The sequence below is a fragment of the Halichoerus grypus genome, chromosome 7, assembly GCF_964656455.1.
Source record: "Halichoerus grypus chromosome 7, mHalGry1.hap1.1, whole genome shotgun sequence".
Lineage (NCBI taxonomy): Eukaryota > Metazoa > Chordata > Mammalia > Carnivora > Phocidae > Halichoerus > Halichoerus grypus.
In genome coordinates, this window is record NC_135718.1 from 39,270,628 (window position 1) to 39,298,337 (window position 27,710).

General features: G+C 55.4%; 1 protein-coding gene across 1 annotated transcript; it reads left to right on the plus strand.

Moving 5' to 3' along the window:
- Positions 1-338: 338 nt before the first annotated feature.
- OGDHL (oxoglutarate dehydrogenase L) lies at positions 339-27,710 on the plus strand. The gene is made up of 24 exons (XM_036073477.2): positions 339-479; positions 2,749-2,820; positions 4,341-4,545; positions 6,473-6,631; positions 10,224-10,326; positions 10,719-10,834; positions 10,969-11,123; positions 11,855-12,001; positions 13,846-13,936; positions 16,312-16,491; positions 16,959-17,087; positions 18,165-18,344; positions 18,644-18,796; positions 19,345-19,447; positions 19,967-20,095; positions 21,153-21,303; positions 21,802-21,929; positions 22,543-22,721; positions 24,195-24,266; positions 24,349-24,474; positions 24,562-24,634; positions 26,017-26,180; positions 26,359-26,513; positions 26,948-27,710. Exons 3-24 carry the CDS (start codon positions 4,342-4,344, stop codon positions 27,069-27,071), a joined length of 3,021 nt encoding a protein of 1,006 aa, XP_035929370.2. The 5' UTR covers positions 339-479; positions 2,749-2,820; position 4,341; the 3' UTR covers positions 27,072-27,710.

The following is a 27,710-nucleotide window of genomic DNA, read 5'->3' on the forward strand; positions in this document are numbered from 1 at the left end:
GCAGATGCTTAACGACTGAGCCACCCAGGCGCCCCGACAATGATACTTTTAGTAGCATGCAGTTTTACAGGAAATAAAACGGAAACTATCCTCCCATGCACACAAATGGCTGGTTATTTTCTGGTACATTTTCCTTAGTGTTCGTTTGAGGACACTGGGATCCAGGGGCTCAGCAGCATAGCAGGTGTCCCAGCCATACGGAGTTGTCCCGCCCTGAGGTCTTTGGGATCTTCACTCTTCCCGGGCCGGGGAGGCTTCAGGCGTGCCTGGGCCGTCAGCACCCCGGACAGCGCCGGCGGGTGAAGGGGCGGGGCATACACAGAGACGTCACGACGCGCGGAGTCTCCCGGGCGCGCGCTCTCGGGCGGCCGGCGCTGCCGCGTCACGTGATCCAGGTAATTGGGCAAGTCGCGCACCCACTGCGTGCAGCCCCTGACGCGGCTTCCAGGACTGCGCTGCTGCGCGGACCCGCCGGCCCGGTGAGCGCGGCGGCCCCGCCACTCCGGGTCCATGCACCTCCTCTTCTCCTGCCGTCTCGGGGGCGGCCCCTCTGCTCTCGGGTCCTGGGGAGCCGCTACCCGGGGTCCTGAATGGGGCCCCGTCGGGGGAGGCGGGGGTGGGGGGTGAGCGTGACCTTGGCTCCGCCCTTATTTGGCCGCGGCCTCTCCAAGGACCCTCAGCCCTTAGCGCATGTTCGACCCTGTGAATGCAGTGTTTTGCGTGAAGGAGAGCCTTGTGAACGGTGGGGTTTCAGGCTTCAGCGTGGGTTCTCCAGCCCGAAGACTACAGACTGACCAGGCTGCCTTTTGTGGCCTTGGGGGAGGGGGGTGTGGGCTGCTTCTCCTCACCCTCTCAAGGGGCCGTCCTGCGGAAGGCAGCGGAGCTGGGGATGGGGAGGGTCCGGCGTTACCTACCTGGCGGGACACACAGGCAGTTTTCCAAGTCTCAGGACCTCTTGGGGGCGGGGCCTCGTAGACAGCTTTAACTAGGGCCTCTGCTTACAGATGAGGAAACTGAGGCCGTGAGAGAGGCAGGATGGGCCAGAGGTCGCAGCCAGCTTGGGAAGTGCTTCTCTCATTCCCAGGGAGATGTTGGGGGAGAGGGGAAGGTGCAGTGGGCATAAACCGGACTCTAAGGGTCCTACTCTGAGCCCCTCCCCCTCCACCTAGAGGCCCAAGCCCGCCCTTGCAGCCCCTCCCCTGCAACTCCTCGCCACACATGCCCTAGGCTCTTGGAACAGATCCCGACTACCTTTGTACTTTTACAACCTCTGGGCTTTAGCTCAGGCCCTCCGTCTCTGCCAGTGAAATAAGCACACTCCTCCCTGCCCTGCTCCTTACCTTGGAGTCTGCCTTCTCTTGGGTTCAGCAAACTAGAGTTGGATTTATTTCTGAGAAAAGCCCACCCAGTTCTCAGAATGTGGGACCAGAGTCGGCCTGCAGCAGTGTGAGTCCAGCCTCCATTGCTGCGTGGCTTCAAGGTCTTGGGGAGGGCCTTTCCTCTCTTTGGATCTCTGTTAACTGATCTCTACAATGGACATACTGCAGTGCAGTCCTCACCAGGGCAGCCCAGGCAGGGCCTTGTGTGTGGGAGGCTTCCTGGACAGCATGCCTGCAGTTGTTATGGTTGTGGGGGTGGGGGTGGGGATTGGTACTGACCTTGTCCCTAGAGAGGAGACCCCCAAGAGCTGCCCAGAGCAACCTACCTACTAGTCCACTGGGGACTGGGCTGGGCAGGTGGTTCACAGAATGCCTGACTCTAACTCTTTGCTGCTGTCTTGGCCTGTGTGGACTGGACCTGGCAGGGCTGGCAGGGGCTCTGGCTGAGGTTGGTTCTGTTTCCACCCCTTCAGGGCTCCTGGGTCTTCTAGCCCTGTGGGAACGGGGGTAGGGGTGGCCAGCTGGCTGCCCTCCTACCAGGCTGGGTGAAGGCCATAGCAGTGCCCAGCAGCCATTCCAGATCATTCAGTGTTTGTAAAACAGTGTTCTGCACTAGGCCACTCTGGACACAGCCAGGCTTTGTCACTGCCACCCTAGCCATCCTGTTCTCCTGTGGGAGTGGGGGTGTGTGCTGGTAGAGCGTGCACTTCTGGCTGAGGCTCTTGGAGAGTGCATGTGGTTAAGGGAAATCTGGGTTTACATCTTGACTCTGCAGTGAGGAGGGCACACAGAGCCCCATCGCTTGCCAGCTTAGTCTCTCTGTGCCTCAGTTTCCCTTTCATAACATGGGGCTACTCTAAGTGCCCACCACATGAGATTGTTGAGAGGGTTAAGTGAACAGAATCTGCCCCAGAATCCGTGCTCACAGACTGTGTGCTCTTATTTTTATTCCCGCAGTGGATGTTGTTGGTGTCTGGTTTCCTTTGCTTTAGAGCTTCCTGGCTTGTTTACATTCTTCTGATCTTCTAGGCCAGTATGTCCTATGTCTCTCCCTCATTGCCTATGGCCATATGGGCTGGGTCAGCCCTATACTTGTATTTGCCTAGGGACGGTCAGAAGTAGAGCAGGGGGTTGGGACCCTAGCACTCGATCCCAGAGCCCAGGCCTTCTTTCAGGGAGATCCAGCCCCTGGCGACCCTTGCTGTGGAGCCTGGACTCATCGGCTGGTGGGGCTGGGCTTGCAGCCTGAAGCTTCAGGGGTTGAGCATGTGGAAAGCTTGGGGCACTGTGGGCTTAGGTACTAGCTGAACCCACCCTCTTCCTCCCTTCACGGGACTAAATTTTTGCTTTTTAATTTTACTCTATTTAGATTTCCTGCTGGTTTCCCGGAGGAGCCTACTTTCCCTCACTTGAGAAGACCACCCCCTTCTCTTTGCCTCATGTGAGTTTGGAGGGAGAGGGGGAGGAAGCAGGCTGGAAGGGCTTGTAGAAGGCCAGTCAGATAGTTCTGGTGACTTGGTTGAGCTAAAGGGCAGGGGTAGGGTGGAGAAGCCCTGTCTAGGGTATTGGCTCACGGCCAGGTAGGACCTGGGAGCCAGTTATGCCCCAGAAGGCATGTTTTCTGGGACTGAGTTGCGTAAGGGGAAGCAGGCTCCTCCTGTCTACGTGACCTCTGGTGGGGTGGCTCTGGTGCTGGACCATACTTACAGGCTGGGATTCTCTGGGAAGAAGGGTGTTAATGAGGATTCAGGGGATGCTGTTCTGTGTCCAGGCAGTGCTGGGCTGGAGCAGAGGACGGAGCTCTGCTCACCGTTGTGGGGGTGGGGGTAGGGAAACAGAGGTCCTACTTTACAAATCCTGTGTAGGAGGAGGTGGCCTTAGTGGGCCCTGTCAACCGCCATCTGGCCTGGATAGGGAGCCCCAGGGCTTGCCAGGATTGGAGGAGGCTCTCAGCCTCTCAGAACTGTTGTCTGGCCGGGGAGGGGGTGGAGGAAGCAGTATTTAAAACTGGTTATTCAGGAATTTTCCTGGGCAAAGGGCAGTTGACATAATGGGGACGAGATGAGCTACAGGTTCTCGTTCTAGGTCCTCTCCAGCCTGTATGTACCCCCTGAGCTGTGGGTTGTCCTGAGTGCTGTTGGTTCTGAGTGTAAACTCTGGGCAGGGTAGTGGAGCCAGAGAGGGTGGCTCCAGCTGAGAGCCGCGGTGGGCTGGGCATGGGGCCAGGCTTCTGATCTGCCTTTCACTGTGCCCCAGTGCCCTTCCCTTCTCTGAGGCTGTGTTTCTCCCACTGTGAAGTGGGGTCATTGAGGCCTGTGTGATTGGCTTTCTGGCCTGGGAGAGTGCTGTGGGCTGGTTTTGCAGTCAGAGGAAGACACCAGTCATTTCTGGTGACAGTGACCAGAGACCCAGCAGTGCCATAGGGTCTCTCAGCACTCCCGAGATAGTGCAGCCCGGCCAGACCCCTTTCTTCAGGCTCTTTCCTGGCCAGGCATAGCACACGCCAGCCCCAGGAGGACTCCCTTGCTCGAGTTCCAGGGTGGCCAGCTCTGTGGCCCACTCTTTCTTGGGTGTACTGCCTGCACATGCCCTGTGACCCTCTGAGTGGGCTCGGGACCTAGGCTCAATGCTCCCTGGGGCAGGGCCTGGGTGGTATTTGTCTCTCTATCAGGCTTAGGGGGACAGCAGAGAGGGAGTGTGGGCTGGGGTGCGTGGGGCACGGCGGGATTGGGGCTCAGGGATGCTGAATAGCTGTTGGTGAAGTTGACTGAGCTGGGATCTCCCACTAGGCAGTGACCCCGGGAGGGCTGGCCAACCGTCCCATTCTCCTCTGTCCCATCCATGCCGAGCCCGGGGCCACCTGCCCAGTAGAACCAACAAATGCTGGATGAGGGAATAGTGGCTGCCGGAGCCTTTATTCTGGTCTGTGGTTTATGCCTCTCCCTCATTGCCTGTGTCCAGAATGAGTCAGCTGAGACTACTGCCCTCCCGGCTTGGGGCACAGGCCTCAAGGCTCCTGGCCCCCCACGATGTCCACATGTTCAACTGGCGCAGCAGGTCCTCTGGGCCACCGGCCACCTTCCCAAGCGGCAAACGTGGAGGCAGCTCCAGTTACATGGAGGAGATGTACTTCGCCTGGTTGGAAAATCCCCAGAGCGTCCACAAGGTTGGCACCCCCTCCTTGCCTGCTGTGCAGGAGGGAAGCTCCTGGAGCCGGGCTGTGGAGGGGGCCATGGGGAGAAGCGGCTTGCCCGCTGTGTGAGCTTGGGCAGGTTTCTTTGCCTCTCGGCTCCTCCAGCGTCCCTGTTCATAGAAGCCTTGTTCTCCTGTTGGGTGAGGAGAGTCCGTGGCTGTCCTGTTGCTGAACCAGCCAGTAGGTGGTGGTCTGGCCTGAGAAGCCCTGATCCTGTCCTGCTTAGCCACACCTGGTCTGAGACCCGCCCCTGCCCCCTCTGTCATGCTGTGCTGTGGCCAGGGGGCTCTTTGTTGCGTAGTTAGGGCCAGAAGTGTTTATATGTGTACTGAGCTGAATAAATACCTGCTGATGGTAAAAAAAAAAAAACAACCCTCAGATGACTGCGAGGAGTGAGAAGTAAAGCTGTTCTCCCTCCTCTTCACTCACTCTCAGAGGAAAGTGATAACATGACTCAAAACCAGAAAGTGTGGGGTTACATAGTAAAAAGTCTCCCTCCCAGTCCATCCCTTGTCTGCTCAGCGACCACCTATCTGTCCCCCAGTTTATTCTTAGTTGCTTCTGTATCCTTTCAGTAAATTTCTTTATCCTTTATCCTTCTTCTGTATCCATTAGGTAAATTTATTGCAAACAACTCAATTCCCCGCTGTACACAAAAACAACGTCTCCAGGCTTTTTTTTCTTAGTATACATCTCCAAGATTTTCCATGTCAGTGCATCAGGAGCCTCATTGTTCTTTTTTCCAGCTGCGTAGTGATCCGTGGTGTGGATGTGCCACACCTGTCCCCACCGCCAGACCTCTCGCTCATTTCCAAGCCCTGGCTGTCACGACCACTGCCACAGGGCGTCACTTAGTCCATTTGTCATCTTGTACGTGCACAGCTATCTGCGGGATCAGTTCCCCAAAGTGGAATTGTTGGGTCACAGAGGCTCTGTGTATAACATTTTCTTGGGCATCGCCAAACTGCTTTCCAGAGGGCTTGTGCCACCTGGTTCTCTCGAATGAGGGTGTGGAGAAGAAAACACTGGAACACGGAGGTGCTTGTGCATATGCACATCTGCTTTTGGCTTCCACACGAACAGTAGTAGTCATGTCCTCTTCTGCTTGGTTCACTTTGCAGTCGCATATCTTAGTGATATTCTACATCCATAGTAATAAATGCACCTTCTTTTTTTAAAGACTGCATAATCTTCCAGAATCTAAATGTACCATCATTTATTTAACCTGTTTCCTACTGGTCACCACTTAGATTTTTTTTTTGAGATTTTATTTTTCATTTATTTTTATTTTTAAGTAATCTATATACCCAACGTGGGGCTCAAACCTACAACCCCAGGATCAAGAATTGCATGCTCTACCGACTGAGCCAGCCAGGTGCCCCTAGATTTTTTTTTATGTTGTCATTTTTGTAAACAGTCCTGTAAGGAACATCTTTGTATGTACCTCCAGGCACACCTATATAAGTACATCTGTAGAATAAATTACTAAAATGGAATTGCTGCTTCAAAAATTACATTCATTAAAAATCTTAAAAAAAAAAAAAGTTACATTCATTGAAGATGTTGAGGCCCTGCCTGCCAAATTGCCCTCTTGCCAACCCACAGTGTGTGAGGGCATGTTTCCCCAGGGTAGAAGCCTCTTTCACACCTGAGGCCCCTGGGTCACAAGTTAGAGCCTTCCCTCAACACCCTTCCAAGCTGGGGACTGAAGAGATCTGGGCTTTGGGTTGGGAGGCCCTGGGCTGGTTATAAGAGGTCTCGGCAGGGTCCTGGGAAGGTCCTAAGAGCTATAGTGGTGAAGGAACACCCAACACCCCCTGGGGCCCCCAGGCAGGGCCACCCCCGACTCCTCCCAGGCCCTGACTTGACTGACTGTTTTCTTACCTCTGCCTCTGCCCAGTCCTGGGACAGCTTCTTCCGAAAAGCCAGTGAGGAAGGTGCCTGTGACCCGGCTCAGCCACGGTTCCCTGAGAGCAGGCCAGCAGCCTCAAGTCGGACCGACACCAGCAAGCTGGTAGAGGACCACCTGGCTGTGCAGTCCCTGATCCGGGCCTACCAGGTGAGTGGCTGGGAGGGCCCAGGCTTGGAGGCGGGACTGGCTTCTGGCGTGTGGCCAGGTGCTGATGGGAAGGGGGCTGGCTCAGCTCCAGCGTCATCTCCTCCAGAGAGCCCTTCTTTGAGCCCTCTATCGGGTCGCTCTCTCTCTTCCCGTTACTCGTCGTCATGTAACTGTTCACATCACTAACTACTCCCTGGTATTTTGTTTGGTCTTTCTCATGGAGTGCTATCTGTCTCACACACCACTATGCCCCAAGCACCTAGAGTGGTACTTAGTAATCAATTTCGGTAAAGGTTGAATAAAAATTGAGTAGATCGACCCTTGTTTAATGTCTGTTTTCTCTTCTTGACTGAGCATTCCAAGAGGACTGGGACTGATATACAGCAGGCGCTTAATTAGGGTTTACGGAATGAATGAACGAACGGATAGTTCAGTAAACAGCTCCTTCTCTACCAGCTGCTCTGTTCTGGAGACTTCGGCTCTCCCCTGCTCGGTCCCCAGGCTGGGCCCCTGCTCTGACGAAGCATCTTGATGAGGTTCCATATTCTTGGTGTTGACTGAACAGGACTAATTGGAGGGCTGCTCTGGGTGTTCCCTCCATAACAAGTGTAATCGTTTGGGATCTCTCTGGGAATCAGTAGCAGAAAGTATTTCATAAGAGCAACTTGTCAGGCGGGCATGCAGAAGGAAGGGCAAGGACATTCTGGGGCCCTTGGCAGACTCCATGGGAAGGAGCAGCAAGCCACCGCAGGAGCCAGGGGAGGGGGAGGACTTAGCCAGTGGCGATGGTGCCTTGCCTCCAAGTGAGGCACCCTGGGGTGGCAGCCTCACTGCCTATGCACCAGTGACCTGGGATGGAAGACAGACGCTGCAGGGCTGGGCCTCCCTGCTTGCCTGAGGACCTGTGGATTGTGGGCCACCTGCAAAGCAAAAAAAGTAGTAATTGTTCTTGGCTGGCTGAAAGAGTCAGAAAATGAGCTAACCATTTACTTTGAAAATCAAGAACAAAGAACACAAAGCTCCATGCTAAATACAAGGTAACATTCATGGTGCTGCCCGAGGGCCTTGTCCTCTCAGCACAGTTCCCAGCTCTTCAGCTGCTCTTTGTTCTTTAGCCAAGATGAAGCACTGGAGAGTCCTTCAAGCAGGGTAGTGTCTGAAATCAGGTGTGTTACTGTGTTTTTCTAGGGTAGAAATCTGCCAAAGGCTGTGCCTGACGTGAGGGAGTTCCCACCAGGCGGGCTGTCACTCCTTGCAGGTCTGTAGGAGCGAGAGCTCTCGTTTGACTCATCAGCACACAGTACTGAAAAATCCTCACACTTACTATTATGGACATTCTCAAACACAGAAGAGGTAGAAGAATTGTGTAGCAAATCCCACCCCCGTTAATACAGGGCCAGTCTTGATTCATTTGTTACCACCCCGGGCCCTCACCTGTTGGCCGCTGATTATTTTGAAGCAAATCCTGGACATACCATTTCATTCACATCAAACATTTCAGCATGTATTTCTGTAGATAAAGACTCTTTAAAAATGTGCCACAATACCACCGTTGCACCTAAAAATGTTAACAGTAATCCTTAAGGTCATCAGATACCCAGTTGGTATTCACGGTTGCCTGCTTCTCTCATGATTTTACTGCTTGAATGAATCAGGATCCAAATAAAGCCATAGGTTGTGATAAGCTGATGTGGTTCTTGAGTCTCTTGTGCTCTATGGATTCCTCTCTGGTTTTGTGTGTATTCCTTGTCATTCATTCATTCATTCATTCATTTAGTGTGTGTGTGTGTGTGTGTGTGTGTGTGTGTGTGTGTGTGTGTGTGTGTGTGTGTTGTGTGTGTGGTTTGTGCTGTAGAGTTTTCCTGAGTCTGGATTTTGCTGATTGCATCCCCATGGTGTCATTTCATCTGTCCCTTTGTCCCGTGTAATTTCTGTAAATTGGTAATTACATCTAGAAGCTTTATCCAATACAGATTTGATTTTTTTTGTTTTAAAATCAGCTTCCTGGTGGTGATGGGTACTTCATCAGTTAGCAGCTCTGGATGATTATTTCCTGGACACATTAATTCATTAGGAGTGGTAAAAAGGGTGATAATAGTCTATTTCTACCTTTGTTTATTACCTGAAATGCTTCCATCAGGAAAAACTTACTTTGTTAACCCCATTTATCCTGAGGTGCAAATGGCTTAGGAAAGGCAGGATCAGTGCTTGATTTTTCTTTTTATTGGCTGATTTTCAAAAGTGTGAGGTATCCTCCAAAGATGGTCCGATACGAATGTATGAATTTAAACCTATTTGATGAGTTTTCATCTGTTACAGATACCATCCTTCCCATTGTCCGAATGTGTCCTTACTCCCTACCCAGCAGTTTGAGCGCCCCTTTGCTTTCTGATATGACAGGATGCTCCGAGTTCATCTTGTGCATTTCTGCCCGGCCCTGGACCCGCCAATTCTTCAGGGAGTGCTGGGAGTGTCGCTGCTATGGTCTGGTCGTGCCTTCTGGGCCCTTTGAGTGGTTAGAGCCAGGAAATATGTACTGTTTTTTTAAAGATAACACATTTATGGGTTTATATGCTGCTTCCACATACTTCAGACGCAGGACTTAGGGTTTGTTCTTGTCCTCATTAATCTTATGTCACTCTTCTTTTAAAGATGCCAAAAGTAGAGGTTCCCAAAGACATCAGTACAATGACATACTTGATTTTCCCACAGTCTACACAGTACAGTTTTACAGTATAACTCGAATACTACCACTACCACTAATAAAAATGAATTTATAATATTATTTTCCTGGAGTTCTATTTGCCTTTTGGGGATATTCTGTTAGTCGATTGTGTAGTTATGTGACCAAATGGATACATGAATTCACTTGTTTTTGTTTTATTTTAATTTTTAAAACTTAATTTTGTTTTATAGTGGTATAAAATATTTACAAGATTCCAAAATCAAATCTTCAAAGCAAAATGTTTTCTTAAAAGTATAGCTTCTAGCCCTGGCATTCTACCCTATTTTGTCCTTTTTCCACAGATAATAGTTTTTCTTGTTTTATGATGTATTCTTCTAATGCATATATTTATTTGTGTATATACAAATACGTGCAAATGTGTATATTTACTTGACTCTTCTCTTTCTTAGATAATGGAGAGTTTGCCACACATACTTTTCTGCAGTTTGCTTTTTTGCTTAACAGTATTTTGTGGAGACTACCTCATTGCAGCAGATAGAGACTTTTTATTTACAGCTCTATAGTACTCCCGTGTGTGGGTTTCCCATATCCATATGCCAGTCTTCTATTGATGGACATTTGGGAAGTTTCTAGAATTTTGTGACTGCCAGTACTACTGCAGTTAATCCTTTTGTGTATGCATCCTTATTTTTGAAAGCTGCGTGTTGTGCTTTTAAACAGAGTTGAGCTCCTGCCACGTTAGTGCTCATGGCCTCGGCAACTGTGCAGTGGCTGGGTGCTGGAGACGTGTGGAGAGTTGAGATTCTGAAGTGGGGGATGAGGGGCCGGGGCCCAGAACGTGGCTTTTGGTGAGGGTCTGTCCATCTGTGTCCCAGCCTGGCCCCAACCTTTTTCCCTTTCTCCCAGATCCGGGGCCACCATGTGGCCCAGCTGGACCCCCTGGGCATTCTGGATGCAGACCTGGACTCCTTTGTGCCCTCAGACTTAATCACAACCATCGATAAATTGGGTGAGAGTTCCTGATGCTCTGGCAGTCCCAGAGCCAGCTGGTGCCTGGGGCCCAGGGAGGGGCTCTGGGACTGACTGGCCTCTGGGGCCTGGGGCCCAGCAGTCAGCCCTAGAGGCTTTCTTCTGACCTTTGCCCATCTACCTCACTGTGCTGTCTCCCCATCTTCCCTAGCTGGCGCACCATGCTCAGCAAGCTAGAGAGACTTGCCCAAGCCCCACCTTGTGGTACAGGCTGGGCTCTGACTTTCAGCCTCCCTGCACCCTGCGGACAGAGTCCTTGACTTTTAGCTGGAACTGGTGGGAGGTCTGGGGGTACTGCTGGGCCCCACCAGGGCCTGACCCCTCACCCCTTTCCCCTCCCCTCTACTGCCTGGGCTGTGTGTGCCTCGTCAGCCTTCTATGACCTGCGGGAGGCTGACCTAGATAAGGAGTTCCAGCTGCCCACGACCACCTTCATCGGGGGGTCTGAACATACCCTCTCTCTGCGGGAGATCATTCGGCGCCTGGAGGTGAGCACGGGCGGGTGTGTCAGGCAGCCCTGCTGGCACTCTCTGGAGCGTGCTAGAGGGAAGGAGGGTGCTGCCTTTTCAGGACAGTTGTCCCTCCTCCTGGCTCCTTGTGGAGTCCCTGTCTGTTCCCTCAGAGCACCTACTGCCAGCACATCGGCCTGGAGTTCATGTTCATCAATGACGTGGAGCAGTGCCAGTGGGTCCGGCAGAAGTTCGAGACACCTGGCGTGATGCAGTTCTCCAGTGAGGAGAAGCGGACCCTGCTGGCCCGGCTGGTGCGCTCCATGAGGTCAGGTCCTCAGCACCACCCTGGGTGGCGGGCATGGTTGGAGGGGCTGCTCCAGGCCCTGGCTAAGAAGCCAGGATCACTGGCAGACTGGATGGGCCTCATCCCCTGGCCTCGGGAAGCCCGTAGGAGCAGCACAGGGGCAGGTGGGCAGGCATGGCCTCCAGGAGAACATGACAGCAGGGGCAGAAGTGATGGAAAGTGGCTGTGGGAATGTTTGGACAGGAAGATGTCCCTACATGGAGCGAGTGTAGCAGCGCCTCCCTGCAGGTGGGGTGCCACCTGGCTCTGCCCACTGGTCATCTGAAACTGGGTAGACCAGGGCTGCAGCGGCCAGGAAGAGCATGGGGCTCAGCTGCTGGGTGCAGAATGGATCCCTGGTGGTGAGGTGCAGGCTGGAATGTGAGTTGAGTGGTGAGGGGGTCTTTGGGGCGTGGAGAGGGAGCCCTGTGTAGTGTGTGTGTGCAGGATGGTGGGCTGGGAGCAGGGGTAGGGGAAGTGAGGGTGATAGCTGGGTTTGGGTGCAGGCAGAAGTCTTTGGTTAGGCTGGGAGGATGCCCAGCCTCCCTCTGACCTACGCTCCTTGTTGGTGGATATTGGTAGCAGGTCCTGATTATGCAGAGGGAGGTGACTTTGCTGCTTCCTCTGTCCTGGGCATCCAGCTCTGGCCCTCATGAATGGCCCCCTGTGAGCCCCAGCCTCTCCATCCTTTCCCTTCTCCTCTCCCCAAGCAGATTTGAAGACTTCCTGGCCCGGAAGTGGTCCTCTGAGAAGCGATTTGGCCTGGAGGGCTGTGAGGTCATGATTCCCGCCCTCAAGACCATAATCGACAAATCCAGTGAGATGGGGATCGAGAATGTCATCCTGGGGATGCCACACAGGTGGGCCCCCTTTTTGCTCCTCCACAGCCTGTCTCTTCTCTAGGCCCAGCAGAATGAGGTGGAAGGGAGGGGATGAAAATCAGAGCAGGGGTTTTGATGGAATCTGGGGATAGAGGTAGGATAGCCTAGAAAGTTCTCAGTCCCTGGGCCCTAGGGCCTGCTCATCACAGAGTTAGGCACTTGGCCAAAAGCACATGGAGGCAGGGACTAACCGTGTTTGCTCAGACTTAGTTTCTCTCTCCCCATGTTGCCACTGTCCCCAGGAGAGTCAAAATTTCAAAAAAGGGGTGTATCGTGCCTCTTGAGGTTCCTGTGGAGGAGCATGTCCCAGAGAAGTGAGGGCAGGGCCTGGGCAGGTGGCCTTGGGTTGGCATCCCCCGGAGGGGGATCTCTGGAGGTGAGCTGAGGGTTTTTTCCCCTGGCCACAGCTGACTGCATGTTTCCCTGAGACCTTGATAGACTTGGAAGGCTGGCCTAGCAGCTGGGTGCTAGCCTCTGAGCTGGAGCCTATGCCCTAGTGAGGACTACAGCCTGGGGACAGAGTCAGGGTGGCCAGAGGTCCTGTGGAACGGGGTGTAAGAGGACATGCTGAGCAGTCTCAGAGGCAGAGCCCCAGCATTTCCTGTGACCGTTTCCATCTGCTCACAGGTGAGCCAGTCCTGGACTGCATTAACATGAGGGGTGTCTAGGTGTCCAGATGCAGTGTGAGAGGGTCCCCATCTGGTGGGCTAGCCTGCCAGGAGCCTGGGGTTTGTCTGTCACAGCTCCTTGCTCTCAGGGGCCCAGAAATGCCCAGTGTCTCGTCAGAGGGTCAGGCAGAGCTGGCCCAGTGGTGTGAGATCCCACACACATGGCTTCAGTGGATCTCTCGGGGAAGATGGCACTGTGCAGTCAGGGGCAGTTCTGGGACTATGTGGTGGTGCTGGGCAGGCTTCTGGCCTGAGTAAGGGCTGTTCCAGGCCAGACCTCCATAGTTGGGGGTAAGGGGAGGGTTTAAGGCTTTGCCCAAAGGAGCTGAGGGTTGTTCATTTAGCTCCTTTGGCCTCATAGCTCTGCCCCCCCCCCCCCCCAGAACATAGGAGAGGTCCACCTGGAAGAGGGCTGCCCTTCTGTCACAGGGCTACGTGGAGCTGGAAGTTGGGCCAGGGTGTGTGTAGGCCTGGGGCTGGTGTCTGCTGGTGGGCTATGGGGGGGGGGGTGAGTTCTGAGTCCTCCCCTGTGCCCTGATCAGCCTGGTGCCCACCCCTGAATAAACTGCATCCTGATGGGAAGTCCAGGGCGGACTAGAGAGTCCCTGGTCTCTGGCTGCTTTCCTACCCCCACCCTTAGACCTCAGCTCCCCTGGACAGGTCCCCTGGTAACTCCTGACCTTAGGATCAGGTCAGGATCTGACCTGCTGGCTGGGCTGGGAGTCATGTTTGAGCAGCTCTGATGCATTAGCAGATTGGGATTGAGGTACTGGGTTAGGCTCAGCTTCTGGGGGTGGGGAGGGAGATGGGGTGGGGCAGGGATGTAGGGGTGGCTGGGGGGAGTGGGGGTGTGTGCATCCTGCCATGAGGCTGGGTGACTTCTGCTTATGAGGGCCTCCAGAATCTGAGTGGGATGTACAGGGGTTTCTGGGGGAGTTGGCCAGCTAGAACCACTCACATGCCTTGTAGATTGAGACAGAATGAGAGGACCGGGCCTCCCTCGGACTGTACGGGGAGGGTTCCCCTGACGGGGAGGGTTTCCCTGACCCCCATGCTAATCTGATAGGCCCAGGTGGGCAGGAGTGTGGGGATGCTGGGGCTCTGGGGGGAGGTGGCCTCTGTGCCAGATGAGAGTCCTACCACCTGTGGCTCCAGGGGCAGGCTGAATGTGCTGGCCAACGTGATCCGCAAGGACCTGGAGCAGATATTCTGCCAGTTTGACCCCAAGCTGGAGGCGGCAGACGAGGTAGGTGCCAAACCCTGGTCCCAGATATTTGGGAGGTGCACTAGGGAGGGACTGGACCAGAAGCATCTAGGCTCAAACAGACCTGGAGATGGATGGATATGCAGAAAAGTGGGAAGAAAATGGGTATGTTTGTGTGAGGTCACTAAGGTGTTTTAGAGTGAGTGCTCTGATCTCTGACAGCTGGGAGAGCCCTCAGGCAATCTGGACCAGCCTCCTCATGTTCAGCTAGGGAAGCTGAGGCCTGGAGAGGTGCAGGGAAGGGCCTAAAGGCATTTACTTTAGCTGTGTGGCCTGACTCTGTACTCAGGGTCCTCTCTGCCAGCCCAGAAGGGTCTCTTCACTCATTTGTTTGCCCAGGACAGCCTTGGGAGGCCAGGACAGCTTCCTGCGCCCAGTGAGGAGCAGAGGAAACATTTCTCTGCTCACTCGCCCGTTCCTGGTCTGCACGTATGTTAAGCACACCTCACACCCTGATGCCGTCACCCACACTGGGCCTGAACACAGATGGCCTTGCTCTCTGCTCTCTGCCTCTTTCACAGCCCTGCCTGGCTCCTCTTTGGGTGGCTCTCCTGGTCCTCAAGGCAGCAAGCCCATCCCTTCCTCCCCTGTACCCCTTTTCCCCTCCGTACCATCTCTCTTCTGACCTTCTCCAGCCTGTGCACATGTGTGTGTATCTGTTTTCCTCTCTAGGCTGGTAGCAGGATGAGGGCAGGGACCTCATCCCCGAAGCTCCAGCACCCAGGACGGGTGCCTGGTTTGTTAAAATGAACCACATTAAATGGCTGCTCCAAGGTCATCCAGTGCATTAGGCAAAACAGGGACTAGAATCCACATCTGCTGGCTTCCAGCCCAGAATCTCCCCAAGATGCCATTCATTTTGCTTATCAGAGATCAGAGCACTCGCTCTAATGTCACCTTCATCTCTCCCAGGCTCAGTTTGTTCTTCTGTAAAGTGGGGATGAAAACCCCTGCCCCCCAGGATGGTTGTGAGGAATCAGAGATAATGTGTGTAAGCTGTGTAAAGTCTGGTTAAAGGATATTTTTTAAAAAAGTATTTACTATTTTTTTTAATTAAAAAATATGAGCATTGTTTAAAAAAAAGCGTATGCGATGAGATTAAGTTTCCTTCTTGAGACCCCTCGCCTGCTCTTCAGAGGCTCCTCTGTGGCCAGTGTTTGTGTTAAGGTGTGTACCTCCAGAAACGTTCCACACAGGTCCCAACCCACAGATCCGTCCGGGACAGACCTGTTTGTACAAGGCCGGGAGATGGGGGGCAGCTTGTGACAGCACGTGGCACCTTGCTGTTTTCACTTAACGAGCTGTCGCGGCTTCGTGCAGCACACGGGAGCTCCCTGAGCTTCGAGAAGGCCCCTGGGTTGCGCCTCACCAGTTGATGGGTGTTAAGTTGCTGAATGAGTTTCTTTGCACACGTGTGTGAGGACATTGTTAGATGGTGTCTGAGAGATGCAGTAGCCAGACTAACGTCCCCCCAGAGAGCTTGAAGACACCAGTGGGCCCACCCCCAGCATGTGCGAAGGTCCCGGGCTTTGTCCTCCCTTACTCTGTCAAATCTTCCTGTCTGTGTCAATATGATAGGTGCAAAAATGATTGCATTTTAACATATTGCTTTGTTATGAAGTTGAGTATCTTTTCACATGTTTTTAAGCCATGTATATTTTTTTTTCTGTAAATTCCTTTTCATGGCTTTTGCTCATTTTTCTATGGGATTTGGGGCTTTGTCTTACTGATTTGTAAGAGTGTCTTATATATTGAGGGTGTTAGCCCTTTGCCTGCAGTTGTCTTATAAATATTTTTCTCAGCTTGATTCTTTCCCCCCTAACACTGTGCATGGATTTGCTACCCCGCCCTCGGCAGATTTATTAAATTTTAGCTGCCTTATCTTTTATGGCTTCTGAGCTCTGTACATTGTTTAGAAGGGCCTTCCTTACTCCAAGATCATATAAAATATGATGTTTTTCTCTGCTATGCTATGGCTTCATCTGTCATGTATACATTATTGGTTATTTGGTGTAAGGTATTAGGTAGGGGTTCAGCTCCAGTATTTGCCCAGAGGCCACACCACTGTTCTTACCAGCACCTTCATTTCTCTGCTTGCACTGTCATTAATGCTGAGGATGGTAGTTGACAGTGCAGGGGGGCTCTGATGAGGGAGCTTGTCTGGCCCCTGAGCCCAGGCCCAGGGGAACCTGCCTGCCTCTCTCAAGGAGGGGTAGGGTGTGGGTCAGGAATAGCACAGCCTTTCCAGGGAGCAGAATCCAGGAAATGTCCCAGCCCCACTGTGGGCTTGCATGTCTACTTGTCTTCCTGTCTGCGGTGAGAGGGCTGGGTTCCTCACAGCCTGCCTCAACCTTCAGGGCTCTGGAGACGTCAAATATCACCTCGGCATGTACCATGAGAGGATCAACCGGGTCACCAACAGAAATATCACTTTGTCCCTCGTGGCCAACCCCTCCCACCTGGAAGCCGTGGACCCTGTGGTGCAGGGAAAGACGAAGGCAGAACAGTTCTACCGAGGGGATGCCCAGGGCAAGAAGGTGAACACACCTGGTTCCTAAGGGGTGTGCCCTGAGGGCTGGGCTCCGAGTGCTGAACTCTGAGAGAGTAATGATCTCTGAGGGACTGGGCTCTGAGGGGTGGGCTATGAGGACTGGGCTCTGAGGGGTGGGCTGTGAGGACTGGGCTCTGAGAGGTGGGCTGGCAGGACTGGGCTCTGAGGGGTAGGCTGTGAGGACTGGGCTCTGAGAGGTGGGCTGGCAGGACTGGGCTGTGAGGAGTGGGTTCTGAGGGGTGGACTGTGAGGACTGGACGCTGAGGACTGGGCTGTGAGGGGTGGACTGTGAGGACTGGGCTTGAGGGGTGGACTCTGAGGACTGGGCTCTGAGGGCTGGGTTCTGAGGGGTGGGCTCGGAGGAATAGGGCTTGGATCTTTCAGTACTGTAGGACACAGTGCTGGGCTGCACAGGCTCAGACTCCTCCTGACTCCTGACATCCGGCCCTGCAGGTCATGTCCATCCTGGTTCATGGGGATGCTGCCTTCGCTGGCCAAGGTGTGGTGTATGAGACCTTCCACCTGAGTGACCTGCCCTCTTACACCACCAATGGTACTGTGCATGTGGTTGTCAACAACCAGGTGAGGACCTGGGCTGCCTGGCGGGCCTCGTCGGTGTCCCCCATTCCTGAATTCTAGGTAGCACTTTTGGGGGGAAGTGTGAGATGATCCTAGTTTTTTTTTTTTTTTTTTGAGATGATCCTGTTTTGTTTTTTTTTTTTAAGATTTTATTTATTCGAGAGAGAGCGCACGAGAGCAAGTGGGGGGAGGAGCAGAGGGAGAGGGACAAGCAGACTCTGTGCTGAGCATGGAGCGCAGTGTGGGGCTTGATCTCAGGACCCTGCGATCATGACCTGAGCCGAGACTAAGAGTCGGACACTTAACCGACTGAGCCACCCACGTGCCCCGAGATGATCCTGGTTTTAATCCCACTGCTCTGCCACTCCCCAGTGTGACTTCAGGCAGGATCCCTGCTCTCCCCAGCCTGCTCTATGAAATTGGTTTGTGTCTATATGTATACGTGTACATGTAAATACACACACACACACACACTATGGAGAACGTTGTAAGGACAAAGGCATACAGATGTAACTAGCACAGAGGCTGGGCATGAAACCAGATGCTCCTTTTAGCTCTCTAGGAACCAGTCTGAGAACACAATGGTCATAGGCCTTTGCTCCTCAGGCAGCTGTGCTTACTAATAGCTCTTCTGAGCCTATAAAGCCCTGGGTTAATTGCCTTATTTGCATGAAGTCATTTAATTTTCACAGAATAACCCTGTGAAGTAGTATCTAATGAGCCCTTTGGACAGATGAGGAAACTGAGGCTTTGGGGATTAGAGTACCTGGCTTAGCATTGCACACATAGCAGCTGATGGGGCTGGCGGTTAGCCAGGCCTGCTCTCTTACCTGCCACTGCATGAAATGGGAAAAAAGCAGGCAGGCTACCTTGGTGTTGCTGCCATCGCTGTAGGACCTGCTGTAGGCCCCGATTAAGGGATCATTTACTCTTTTCCCTTCCTGTGCCATGTCCCTCCTGGTCACACCTAACGGACCTCAAGGCAAAGATCCCCCCGATTTCCTGGACCCACCAGTCTCCCAGGCAGGCTGTGCCTGTCGAGCTCTCCAGAGGCGCTGTCCATTCCCCCTGCTTCTGCAGATTGGCTTCACCACAGACCCCCGCATGGCCCGCTCCTCACCGTACCCCACCGATGTGGCCCGTGTGGTCAACGCACCTATCTTCCACGTGAACGCCGATGACCCAGAGGCCGTGATGTACGTGTGCAGTGTGGCAGCCGAGTGGAGGAACACATTCAATAAAGATGTGGTGGTGGACTTGGTGGGTTTGGGGCTGAGACCAGGGTGGGGGTGGCTGTGACCGAGTGGGCTAGGTCTGCAGTGTCTTCGGCACTGAGGGCTGGGAGTGCTTTCTGGCTGGAAGGTTTAGTGCCACTGAGAGAGGCTCTGCAAAGGCTTGGAGGTGGGGCTTTCGGTGATACGTGGTAGTGGGGGGCTTTCAGGGGCCTGGAAGGGCATGTCCTGCCGGCCTCCCCCCCGCCCCCGCGCCCCGTTGTGCAAGGACTAGGCCTGCACAGCCTCGGGGCAGGGACTGAGCCCCTCCCCACACTGTCCTTGTAGGTCTGTTACCGCCGGCGTGGCCATAATGAGATGGACGAGCCCATGTTCACGCAGCCGCTCATGTACAAGCAGATCCACAGACAGGTGCCTGTGCTGAAGAAGTACGCAGACAAGCTCATTGCTGAGGGCACAGTCACCCTGCAAGAGTTCGAGGTGGGCAGGCGGGCTGCATGGATGCCTGAGATAAGCCTCTGGCAGAGCCGGGATCCTGGGGTAGTTGCTGATGTTGGCAGTGATTTCAAGAAATAGCCAATATGGTCTTTGTCCCCAGCAGCCCCTCGTTGTCAAGGGGGACAGAGAGCCAAAGACATTTACAGCCTGGTGGGACAGTGAATGCTGCCATGTGGGGGAAGCTCAGCCTCAGGCAGGAGTCCAGGAAGGCTTCCTGCAGGAGGCAGCCCTGAACTGGGTTTGTCCCCACAGTTATCTATGGATGCATTGGTCCTCCTGCTTTGAGGGAGCTCTGAGAGCAAGCACTGTGAGTCTTTTCTGAGCCTCCAGCAAGTCCCTTGCTGAGCAGGAGGGATCCCCCTTCACTCTGAGACTTTGGCCCCTGGGCACAGGGTCCCTGCGGGCCAGTAGACAGACAGTTCTAGAATGTAGTGTAGTGAAGGGGACCAGGGCTTATGAGTCCATGTTGATCCAGCTTTTGGTTATCCAAGCCATCACTGCCTCAATTCTTGTATTCACCCTGATTTCAGGAAGAAATCGCCAAATATGACCGGATCTGTGAGGAGGCATATGGCAGGTCCAAGGATAAAAAGATCCTGCATATAAAGCACTGGCTGGACTCCCCCTGGCCTGGTGAGTGAGTGGTGTGTGGCTGAGAGTGATTGACCTGGGCCTGGGACCAGGACTGCAGTGGTCCTGGGTGAGGGCAGTCGTGGCCCAGCCCAGAGGCTGTGGGCTCCATCCCTGAGACTCCTGAGGCTGGGGGCGCTAATTCCTGCAGGTGGGGATGGGCCGGGGTACAGGACAGATGGCATTGCCCTGGGCGCATATGCAACCAGCTGTTCTCCGGAAAGGGAGAGCTGAGCCAAAGCAGGTGCATGCCAGAGTGGAGAGAGCCTAGGGGAGGGGTGCTCAGAGGGCCTCTGTGGGATGGAGCTAGATGGCTGTGACCCTGGGCCCAGGGAGCAGCCCCCACAGGGGCCCAGGGGAAGATGTGGCTGTCAGCTGTCACAGGTCCCGAGGGTGGGTCAGGGTTTGAGTGCAGGTGGGGTTAAGGAAGAGGTGGGCCCCTGAGTTCTGGGAAGGTAGGCTGACCAGGGGATCTGAGGCCTGACCGCCACCCAGAAGCACACAGAGTCTCTGCCCTCTCAGGCTTCTTCAATGTGGACGGGGAGCCCAAGAGCATGACGTGCCCAGCCACAGGCATTCCCGAGGACGTGCTGACCCACATTGGCGAAGTGGCTAGCTCCGTGCCCGTGGAGGACTTTAAGATCCACAGTGGTAAGGTTGCTGTGCAGGCTCTAGCACGTGCCCTGTGGGAGATGGTGCCCAGGGGCCGCGGAGCCGCGTTTGCGTCCCCACTTGGTGCTTGGCAGGTCAGCTGAGCTCTTGGAGCCTCTTTGGCGCTCTTGTGAGGTGCCCGTGATAATAGTTCCTCTCAGGGCGGGCAGGTTGGGAAGCCATGCCCCCTTCCGGGTGCCAGTGGCCAAGGCTTACGTTGGGCACCTTGGATTTTCGCAGTGCCTTTGCTGGGGTTGCGTGTGGGTCAAACGGAAGGAGAGCAGGGAAGCAAGGGCTTCCGTGGAGGGGCTGGTTGGGTCTGGAATGTTGGGAAGGGGCAGGAGTGCTGGGCCTCCTGGTGGTCTGGATGGATGAGAGAGGGCGAGCCTGCCGCTCCTGGGTGAACCTAGGCTAGTAGGTGGCTGCTGGCTATACGTCTTGGCTGGGCAGCCTGGAGGGCCCCCACGGTGGTGTGGATGCCTGCCACGCTCCGACCAGCCTGTGGGATTCCTCCACAGTGTGCACGGTGGCCCGGGCGTCCTGGCCTGCCTGCTCGGTGTGCTCATCACATGGGGCCTGCACAGGTGTAGGGCCAGCAGGAGCCCCGCTTGGGCTGGGTGCCTGTGCTCAGATCCGAACGTCGTTATAGTGGTGTGGTCATGCGTAAATCCCTTCCCTCTTCTGAGCCTCAGTCTCCTCATCTGGACAGTGGGGACAGTCAGCACCACTCTGGCAGGTGACCCATGAGGAATGTTCCTGACTCAGTGCACACAGTGTCTGCATGTGGCAGATGCTCACTTAGTGACGCTTGCTCCTTCTTCCCGAAGGGAGGGAAGTTGGTGGCGGGGCGATGGTGGGCTCAGGCCTGCTCATGGAGTGGGGGTGCCGGAGGAGGGCTGCCCGGCACTGGGTCTCCTGTGGCCTGCTAAGGCCCTGCTCTGTGGGAGCGGTGTACACTGAGTACATACACACCTGGGTTAGGGCCCTGGTGCGATGGCTGTCCCCGCTGGGGTGGCCAAGCCCCTGCATCCCTCAGGCTGGCTGTTCATTCCTACAGGCCTCTCTCGAATCCTGCGGGGCCGTGCGGACATGACCAAGACACGGACGGTGGACTGGGCACTGGCGGAGTACATGGCCTTCGGTTCCTTGCTCAAGGAGGGCATTCACGTGCGGCTTAGTGGGCAGGATGTGGAGAGGGGCACGTTCAGGTGAGGATGGGAGAGTGGTCTCTGGGCCCTGGGGCCCCATGGGCATTAGCCTTGTCCTCGTAGACCCCACGGGATTGCTGAGAGCTTACCTGTGTGTGGGGTCTCCCACAATCAGCCCAAGAGCTCTGGGGTGGAGCCGGCTCTTCCTCCTTTTCCTGGCCCGTGTCTGGGGAGCCCTTAGCTGGCTGAGGTTGTCACAGGTAGCCCCCTCAGCATCTCCAGCCCCTGCTCTTGGGTCAAGCCATCAGAAGACTGCTTGGCCACCTCTCTGACCCCGTGGGATTACCACTGGGATGGGAAGGGAGGCTACCTGGAAGAGACACCAGATTGCTCTGGCTTCCCAGGGCCTTCTTGGTGTCACCATCCTCTGGAATTCAGTCAGGTTTCCTGGCACCGTGACAGAGGCTTGCCTGTCTCCTGCTACCTGGCCCACCTGCTCTGGGTGAACAGGTGGTCATCCACCTGCCCTCCATCCCTTCCCCATCTGTCTCTCTCCAGTCACCGGCACCATGTTCTCCATGACCAGGAAGTTGACCGGAGGACGTGTGTCCCCATGAACCACCTTTGGCCTGACCAGGCCCCCTACACTGTGTGCAACAGCTCCCTCTCAGAGTATGGAGTCCTGGGTGGGTCAGAACTCTGCCTGCAGGTCAGGCAGACCCTGCGATACCTGGGGACCAGAGAGGGTCTTGCATCCCAAGCTGTCCTATCTTTATTGTTTTGACCATGACCACCCAGCCGCTCTTATCTCAAGAACCCCTCCCGAGGCTCTGGGCTCCCAGGACTGTGTCCTCTGTACTCTTTCTTCCTTGGCTTGACCTTTAGCTGGCCTGCTTCCTCCCTTACTGCCTCCTCCGAGAAGCAGGAACCCTGCAGCGAGCAGCCCCCCACCCCGTCCCTTCTGCTTAGCAGCACTGCACATATTTTGGGGTGTTCCTCTTGGCAGATGATGCCTGCTGCCTCCCCAGGGTATCTTTGGACTTGGCTTGTGGTCTAGATAAGGCTGAAGCTGGCCATGTGTGAGGTTAGGGCTGAGGGTGGCATCTCTGAGCATGTTGTGAGCTTCCAGGAAGGGAGATTCTGGCCTTTGGGCCACAAGGAGTCCCCTGGCTCTTGCTGGCCTGCTGGGAAGGATGGGTGGGGACACGGAGAGTGTATGAACAAGGGCTGGGTTTGACTGGGGCCGCTGCCACTTGGTGACAATGTGCGGCGGGCTCTGTCTCTGTGTCTTCTGTTTAGGCTTTGAGTTGGGCTATGCCATGGCCAGCCCCAATGCCCTGGTCCTCTGGGAGGCTCAGTTTGGTGACTTCCACAACATGGCCCAGTGCATCATCGACCAGTTCATCAGCACCGGCCAGGCCAAGTGGGTGCGGCACAACGGCATCGTCCTGCTGCTGCCCCACGGCATGGAGGGCATGGTGAGGGCCACGTGGTGCCCGGGGGCTCGGAAGGCCCTGGCACGCCTGGGAGAGGGTGGGTGGGCTCTTGGCTGCTTGCAGGGTTGGGCGGTGTTTTCCCTCCAGGCCCCCGGAGCACACGGGTCTGCGCAGGGTGGGGCCCGCATACGTGTGCCGCCGCCGGGTGGCACGGCTGTCATGAGCGATGGAAGCAGCCGGCACGTCTGAGGGTTTGCTCTGTGTCACACCCTCCCTGTGAGCTCTTCCAGTCCTGACAGCAAATTAATGAAGTAGCTCTTGTTCCCACTTTCCAGATGAGGGAAACTGAGGCAGAGAAGTAGAGGGGCTTGCCCGAAGTCACACGGCTAGAAGCTGGGATCCGAACGTAATGCTATGTAGTACGGCCTGTCCTCTGGTCTTCTCCCGAGCGGCGGCACAGAGGGAGCATGGAGGGTGCGCAGGCCAGTGGGGGCGGGAGGGCAGGAGCAGGGCCCTCGAGACCCCCCGGTGGGTGTGCAGCCCACCCAGGTAGGGGGATGCGTGGGGCTGTGCAGGCTGCGGGGGCAGCCAGGAGCAGGGTGCGTGCGGCCTCCAGCCTGGTTCTGTGACTGGGGGGCAGGGCCCCCCCCCCCCCCGGATGATTGGGCTGCCGTGCATGTCCCTGAGGGCCTGTGCCGCTTGGACTGGTCATCCGGTCAGGGACTGATCACTCTGCTGTCGGAGCCAGGATGCGCGGCGCTGAGCAGCGTAGCCTGTGTCATCTGTGGAATGCTCACAACCAGACTGGGCAGCCAGTCCTGTTTCCCACTTCACACATGAGGAAAGAGGTGGAGGGACCTGCCCAAGGGCAGGTAGCTGGAAAGGCACAGGGTGGAGCTTGAGCCAGGCTGGGTGGGGAGGGTGGGGCAGCCTGACTGGTGCCTGTGGGCTGTGGGACAGATCACCTTCGTCCCATGGGGGGCCACCTTGGAGGTCATTGTGGTGTTGTCCTGCTGCTGTCATTGAGCAGAGCCGCCCATGTGGGTGAGAACAGGAGTAGGAGTCAGTCATGGGTTCGAATCTGCCCCTTGTGGCTGAGTGACCATGGGGTTGTTCCTAATCTCACCTTCGTCTGTAAAGTGAGAAAACATGTCTACACCATGGGGCTGCTTTCAAGGTTAGTGAATAATGTGTATGGGGTCCATAGAACTGTGCCTGACACACAGCACGTACTCAGTAAATGGCAACTGCCAATTCCAGAACATTCTGGAAGAAGCACCTCACCTTGGCCTTTTTACCTGTTCTTCCTGTCCCACACGTTCACATGTGCTGGCTCTGACCAGACCCTCCTCTGAAGACATCCTCCCTCTCCTCTTCTCCCACATTCCTGGTTCTTTACTGTGGTTCAGGCTCCAGAGAGAGAGGGCACCTCCTCTAAGAAGCCACCCAGACTTTCCCCTGTGCCCTGGGTCCCTGCACTTAGGCCAGGCCATGCCATCTGGCACTTGCTTTCAGGGCCCAGAGCACTCCTCAGCCAGGCCTGAGAGGTTCCTGCAGATGAGCAATGATGACTCCGATGCATACCCCGTAAGTGCTCCCTCCCCTGGGGCCGGGCCGGGGCACGGGTGCCATAGGTGGGCCGCCTCCCAGCCATACCCCGGCCCCCCAGGTGTTCACGGAGGACTTTGAAGTGAGCCAGCTCTACGACTGCAACTGGATTGTCGTCAACTGCTCCACACCAGCCAGCTATTTCCACGTGCTGCGCCGCCAGGTCCTGCTGCCCTTCCGGAAGCCGGTGAGCTGCCCGCCCTGCTCACTGCCTCGGCAGTGCCAGGCCCAGGGGTGGGGGCTCGGGCCAGATGGGCACATGTTTCCCTTCCAGCTGATCATCTTCACACCCAAATCTCTGCTGAGGCACCCAGAGGCCAAGTCCAGCTTCGACCAAATGGTATCTGGTAAGTGCCTAAGTGTGCCGGGGAGGTGGCTGATGGGGGGGCCTGGTGGCCCATGGCCCTCTGCTCCTCGGACTCTTGTCCTCACCTCTGTCGCAGCTCCGGGCTCTGTCCCCACCAGCGGCCAGGTTGGGAGGTTAGCATGGTAGCCACCTGACGAGGTCCGGCTTGGCTCACTTGGGCCAAGCAGCCGGGCCCACCTGGCTGTGCCGGGGGAGCTGAGAGGAGGGAGGCCTGGTGCAGGCCTGCCTAGGATGGCAGGGCACTGAGTATGGTTCATTTACTTATTTAGGTTTTTTTTTTTACTCCTGAACCAAATAGACATTGCTGGCCCTGGGGACCCACTGCCCCTCCAAGAGCTTTCAGACTCCTTTACGTAGGAGTTGAGGGTCAGATAAAGTATCTGAAGGACCAGGTGTTCGAATTGAGCTGTGATCCAGGGAGGATCAGGGAGGGGCTGAGGTGGGGCCTGAGGCTCGCCAGAGCAGAGCTGTGTGGGAACACAGTCCTGGGTAGTAGGGAGAGTGGCAGGTGCTGGCCAGGAAGGGACTTGGCAGCGTGGACAGGTGTTTTTCACTTGTATATGTGTGGGTGTGCCTTCGGGTGTGGGCAGATGACCGAGCCGGCGGTTCAGAGCCCTGGCATTGACGTTGTGGACCGCCTGGCCTGAGCACCCAGTGCTTGCTTTCCTCTGCTGGGGACTGGCAGCCAGTTACCCTCCGTCCTTCAGTCCTCACCAGAGATTGGGGGACACTAGAGTGGCTTGACTCAAAGGTTCTCTGCAGCATGGTTGGCTTGGTGCCTGGCACGTGGTGTGTGCCCAGGAAGGAAAAATGTACAGGGAGATGGGGACTTGGGGAGGGATGAATGTGCAGCAGCCCCCCAGACAACAGCAGGGCTGAGGGAGGGAGGGACGAATGTGCAGCAACCCCCCAGACTCACCTTCTAGCTTGGTGATCCGGTGGCTGGGGAGCGCATGTGGGAGGTGAGCGTGACTGGATGGGGAGCAGGTTTGGGATAGACATCGATGCCATCAGATGGGGACTTGATGCCACCTTCTCTGTCCCCTCCAAGGGCTCTCCCCAGCATACGTGCCCCCCCCCCAGCCTGTCACCTTAAATGTTCATGTTCCTGGGGCCGTGCCCTTGGCTCCAGCCTGTCTCTTCCCCTCTCCATGTGATGTCTGAGGGTGTCAGCTGTCCCCTGCTCCATGGTTTGTCTCAAGAGGTGCCCCCTGCAGCCACAGATCCAAACCTGGGGTTAGTCTCAGTGGCCAGGGAGAGCCTGGGGGCCCAGGGATGTAGGCCTGGTTCTCAAGCTGTTCTGGCCAAGTTATTGTGCCTCTGGGAGCTGGTGCCCCTGCCAATGTCCTGTGGGACCTCTAGGGACCAGCTTCCAGCGGGTGATTCCTGAGGATGGGGCTGCGACGCAGGCTCCTGAGCGGGTACGGCGGCTAATCTTCTGCACCGGAAAGGTGTACTATGACCTGGTGAAGGAGCGGAGCAGCCAGGGCCTGGAGGAGCAAGTGGCCATCACCCGCCTGGAACAGGTGCACCCTAGCCCCTTGCCCAGTCAGGGTAATGGACGGGGTCCAACTGGCAGCCCCCTGGCTTTGGGCAGCATGCCCATTGGGGCAGGACTGGGCCTCACAAGGGATGCTGACACTACTGGCCGTGGGCACGCCCCCTTCCCCTGGCTGTACTCCGCTCTCTCCCTGCCTACCCCAGATCTCTCCATTCCCCTTCGACTTGATCAAGCAAGAGGCAGAGAAGTACCCAGGCGCAGAGCTGGTGTGGTGTCAGGAAGAGCACAAGAACATGGGCTACTATGACTACATCAGCCCACGCTTCATGACCATCCTGAGCCGGGCGCGGCCCATATGGTACAGGGCTGGGTGGGGGGGTATCTGCCACCTACCCCTTACTTCCTCTGGGCTCAAGGGACTCTGGGGGCATGAAGCCCCATCCTGGCTCTGCCTGCCCCATTGGCTGTGTGAGCCAGAACTGGCTACCGCCCTTCTCTGGACCACACTGGAAATTGAGGGGATGGGTCCCATAGTCCTTGCTGGCTTTGTGACTGTTGATGACAGATCAGGGACCCCGTCAGTTCCGCCTTATGGAGAGTAAACCTTTGTTTTTGTTCTGAAGCCAGAACTGAATGAGAGAACCTCCTTTGATCTTAGGCCACTTAGCCTCTTGGAGCCTCAGGCTCTTCATCTATACGGCAGGATGATGATCAGGATTAGACCTGATGCAGTCCTGGGGTAGTGGCTAGGCCAGGCCCAGACCTCCCCTTAACTTGTCTCTTCTCCCCCAGGTACGTTGGCCGTGACCCAGCGGCTGCACCAGCCACAGGAAACAGGAACACACACCTGGTTTCTCTGAAGAAGTTTCTGGATTCTGCCTTTAATCTCCAGGCCTTTGAGGGCAAGACATTTTAGAGCTGGCAAGGCCTGGCTGGGTCTTGATGTGGGACTGGCTGGGGACATGGGGGCTGGCAAGGGGAGGGATGGATAGTGCTCCTGCCCAGGAGAGGGGCTGTCTAGAGCTCCAGGATAAAACAATACTCACAAAAGGAATTAAGGCCAAAGAATAGGCACTGCTGGCTTCGGTATTAGGCCATCTTGGGCAATCGTGTTTATGTCACAGTCTATTAGGACTGAGCAAGCCAGAGGTGTATGATAGATGGGCTGTCATCTGGGAGTGTTTCCCCACTGGCCCTGGTCTTTCTGAAATTTTTGTTGGGCTTCTTCATCTGTGCTGTTCATGTCTCTGTGGACAACCACGAGGGAGCCCATGTCTTTGGTCCCTCTCTCCCATCCTGGCAGATCTGGCTGCTGCTTACCCTGTCCTTGTTCATCTGTAGATTCAAGGAATGTTCCCTTTTGTGCTCTTAGAAATAAAGATTTTAGCAATAACAACCAGGTGAAGCAAAACCCTGCCAGGTGATTTATATGTGCTCTGTTTTATGGGGCGTGTCATAATGAGATATGTCAGCTTCTGTGTGAAATATAGCCGCAGCTCATGTGTACCAAAGTAGAAAACCAAATAACAGAGAAATAAAAAAATGCTTAAGAGAG

Excerpts from the sequence above, each read along its gene's own strand:
- OGDHL (XM_036073477.2), top strand. The coding sequence starts at position 4,342 with ATGAGTCAGCTGAGACTACTGCCCTCCCGGCTTGGGGCACAGGCCTCA. Across the intron at positions 11,124-11,854 it reads CGGCTGGTGCGCTCCATGAG|ATTTGAAGACTTCCTGGCCC; the intron begins GTCAGGTCCTCA and ends CTCCCCAAGCAG. Across the intron at positions 21,304-21,801 it reads GTGGAGAGGGGCACGTTCAG|TCACCGGCACCATGTTCTCC; the intron begins GTGAGGATGGGA and ends GTCTCTCTCCAG.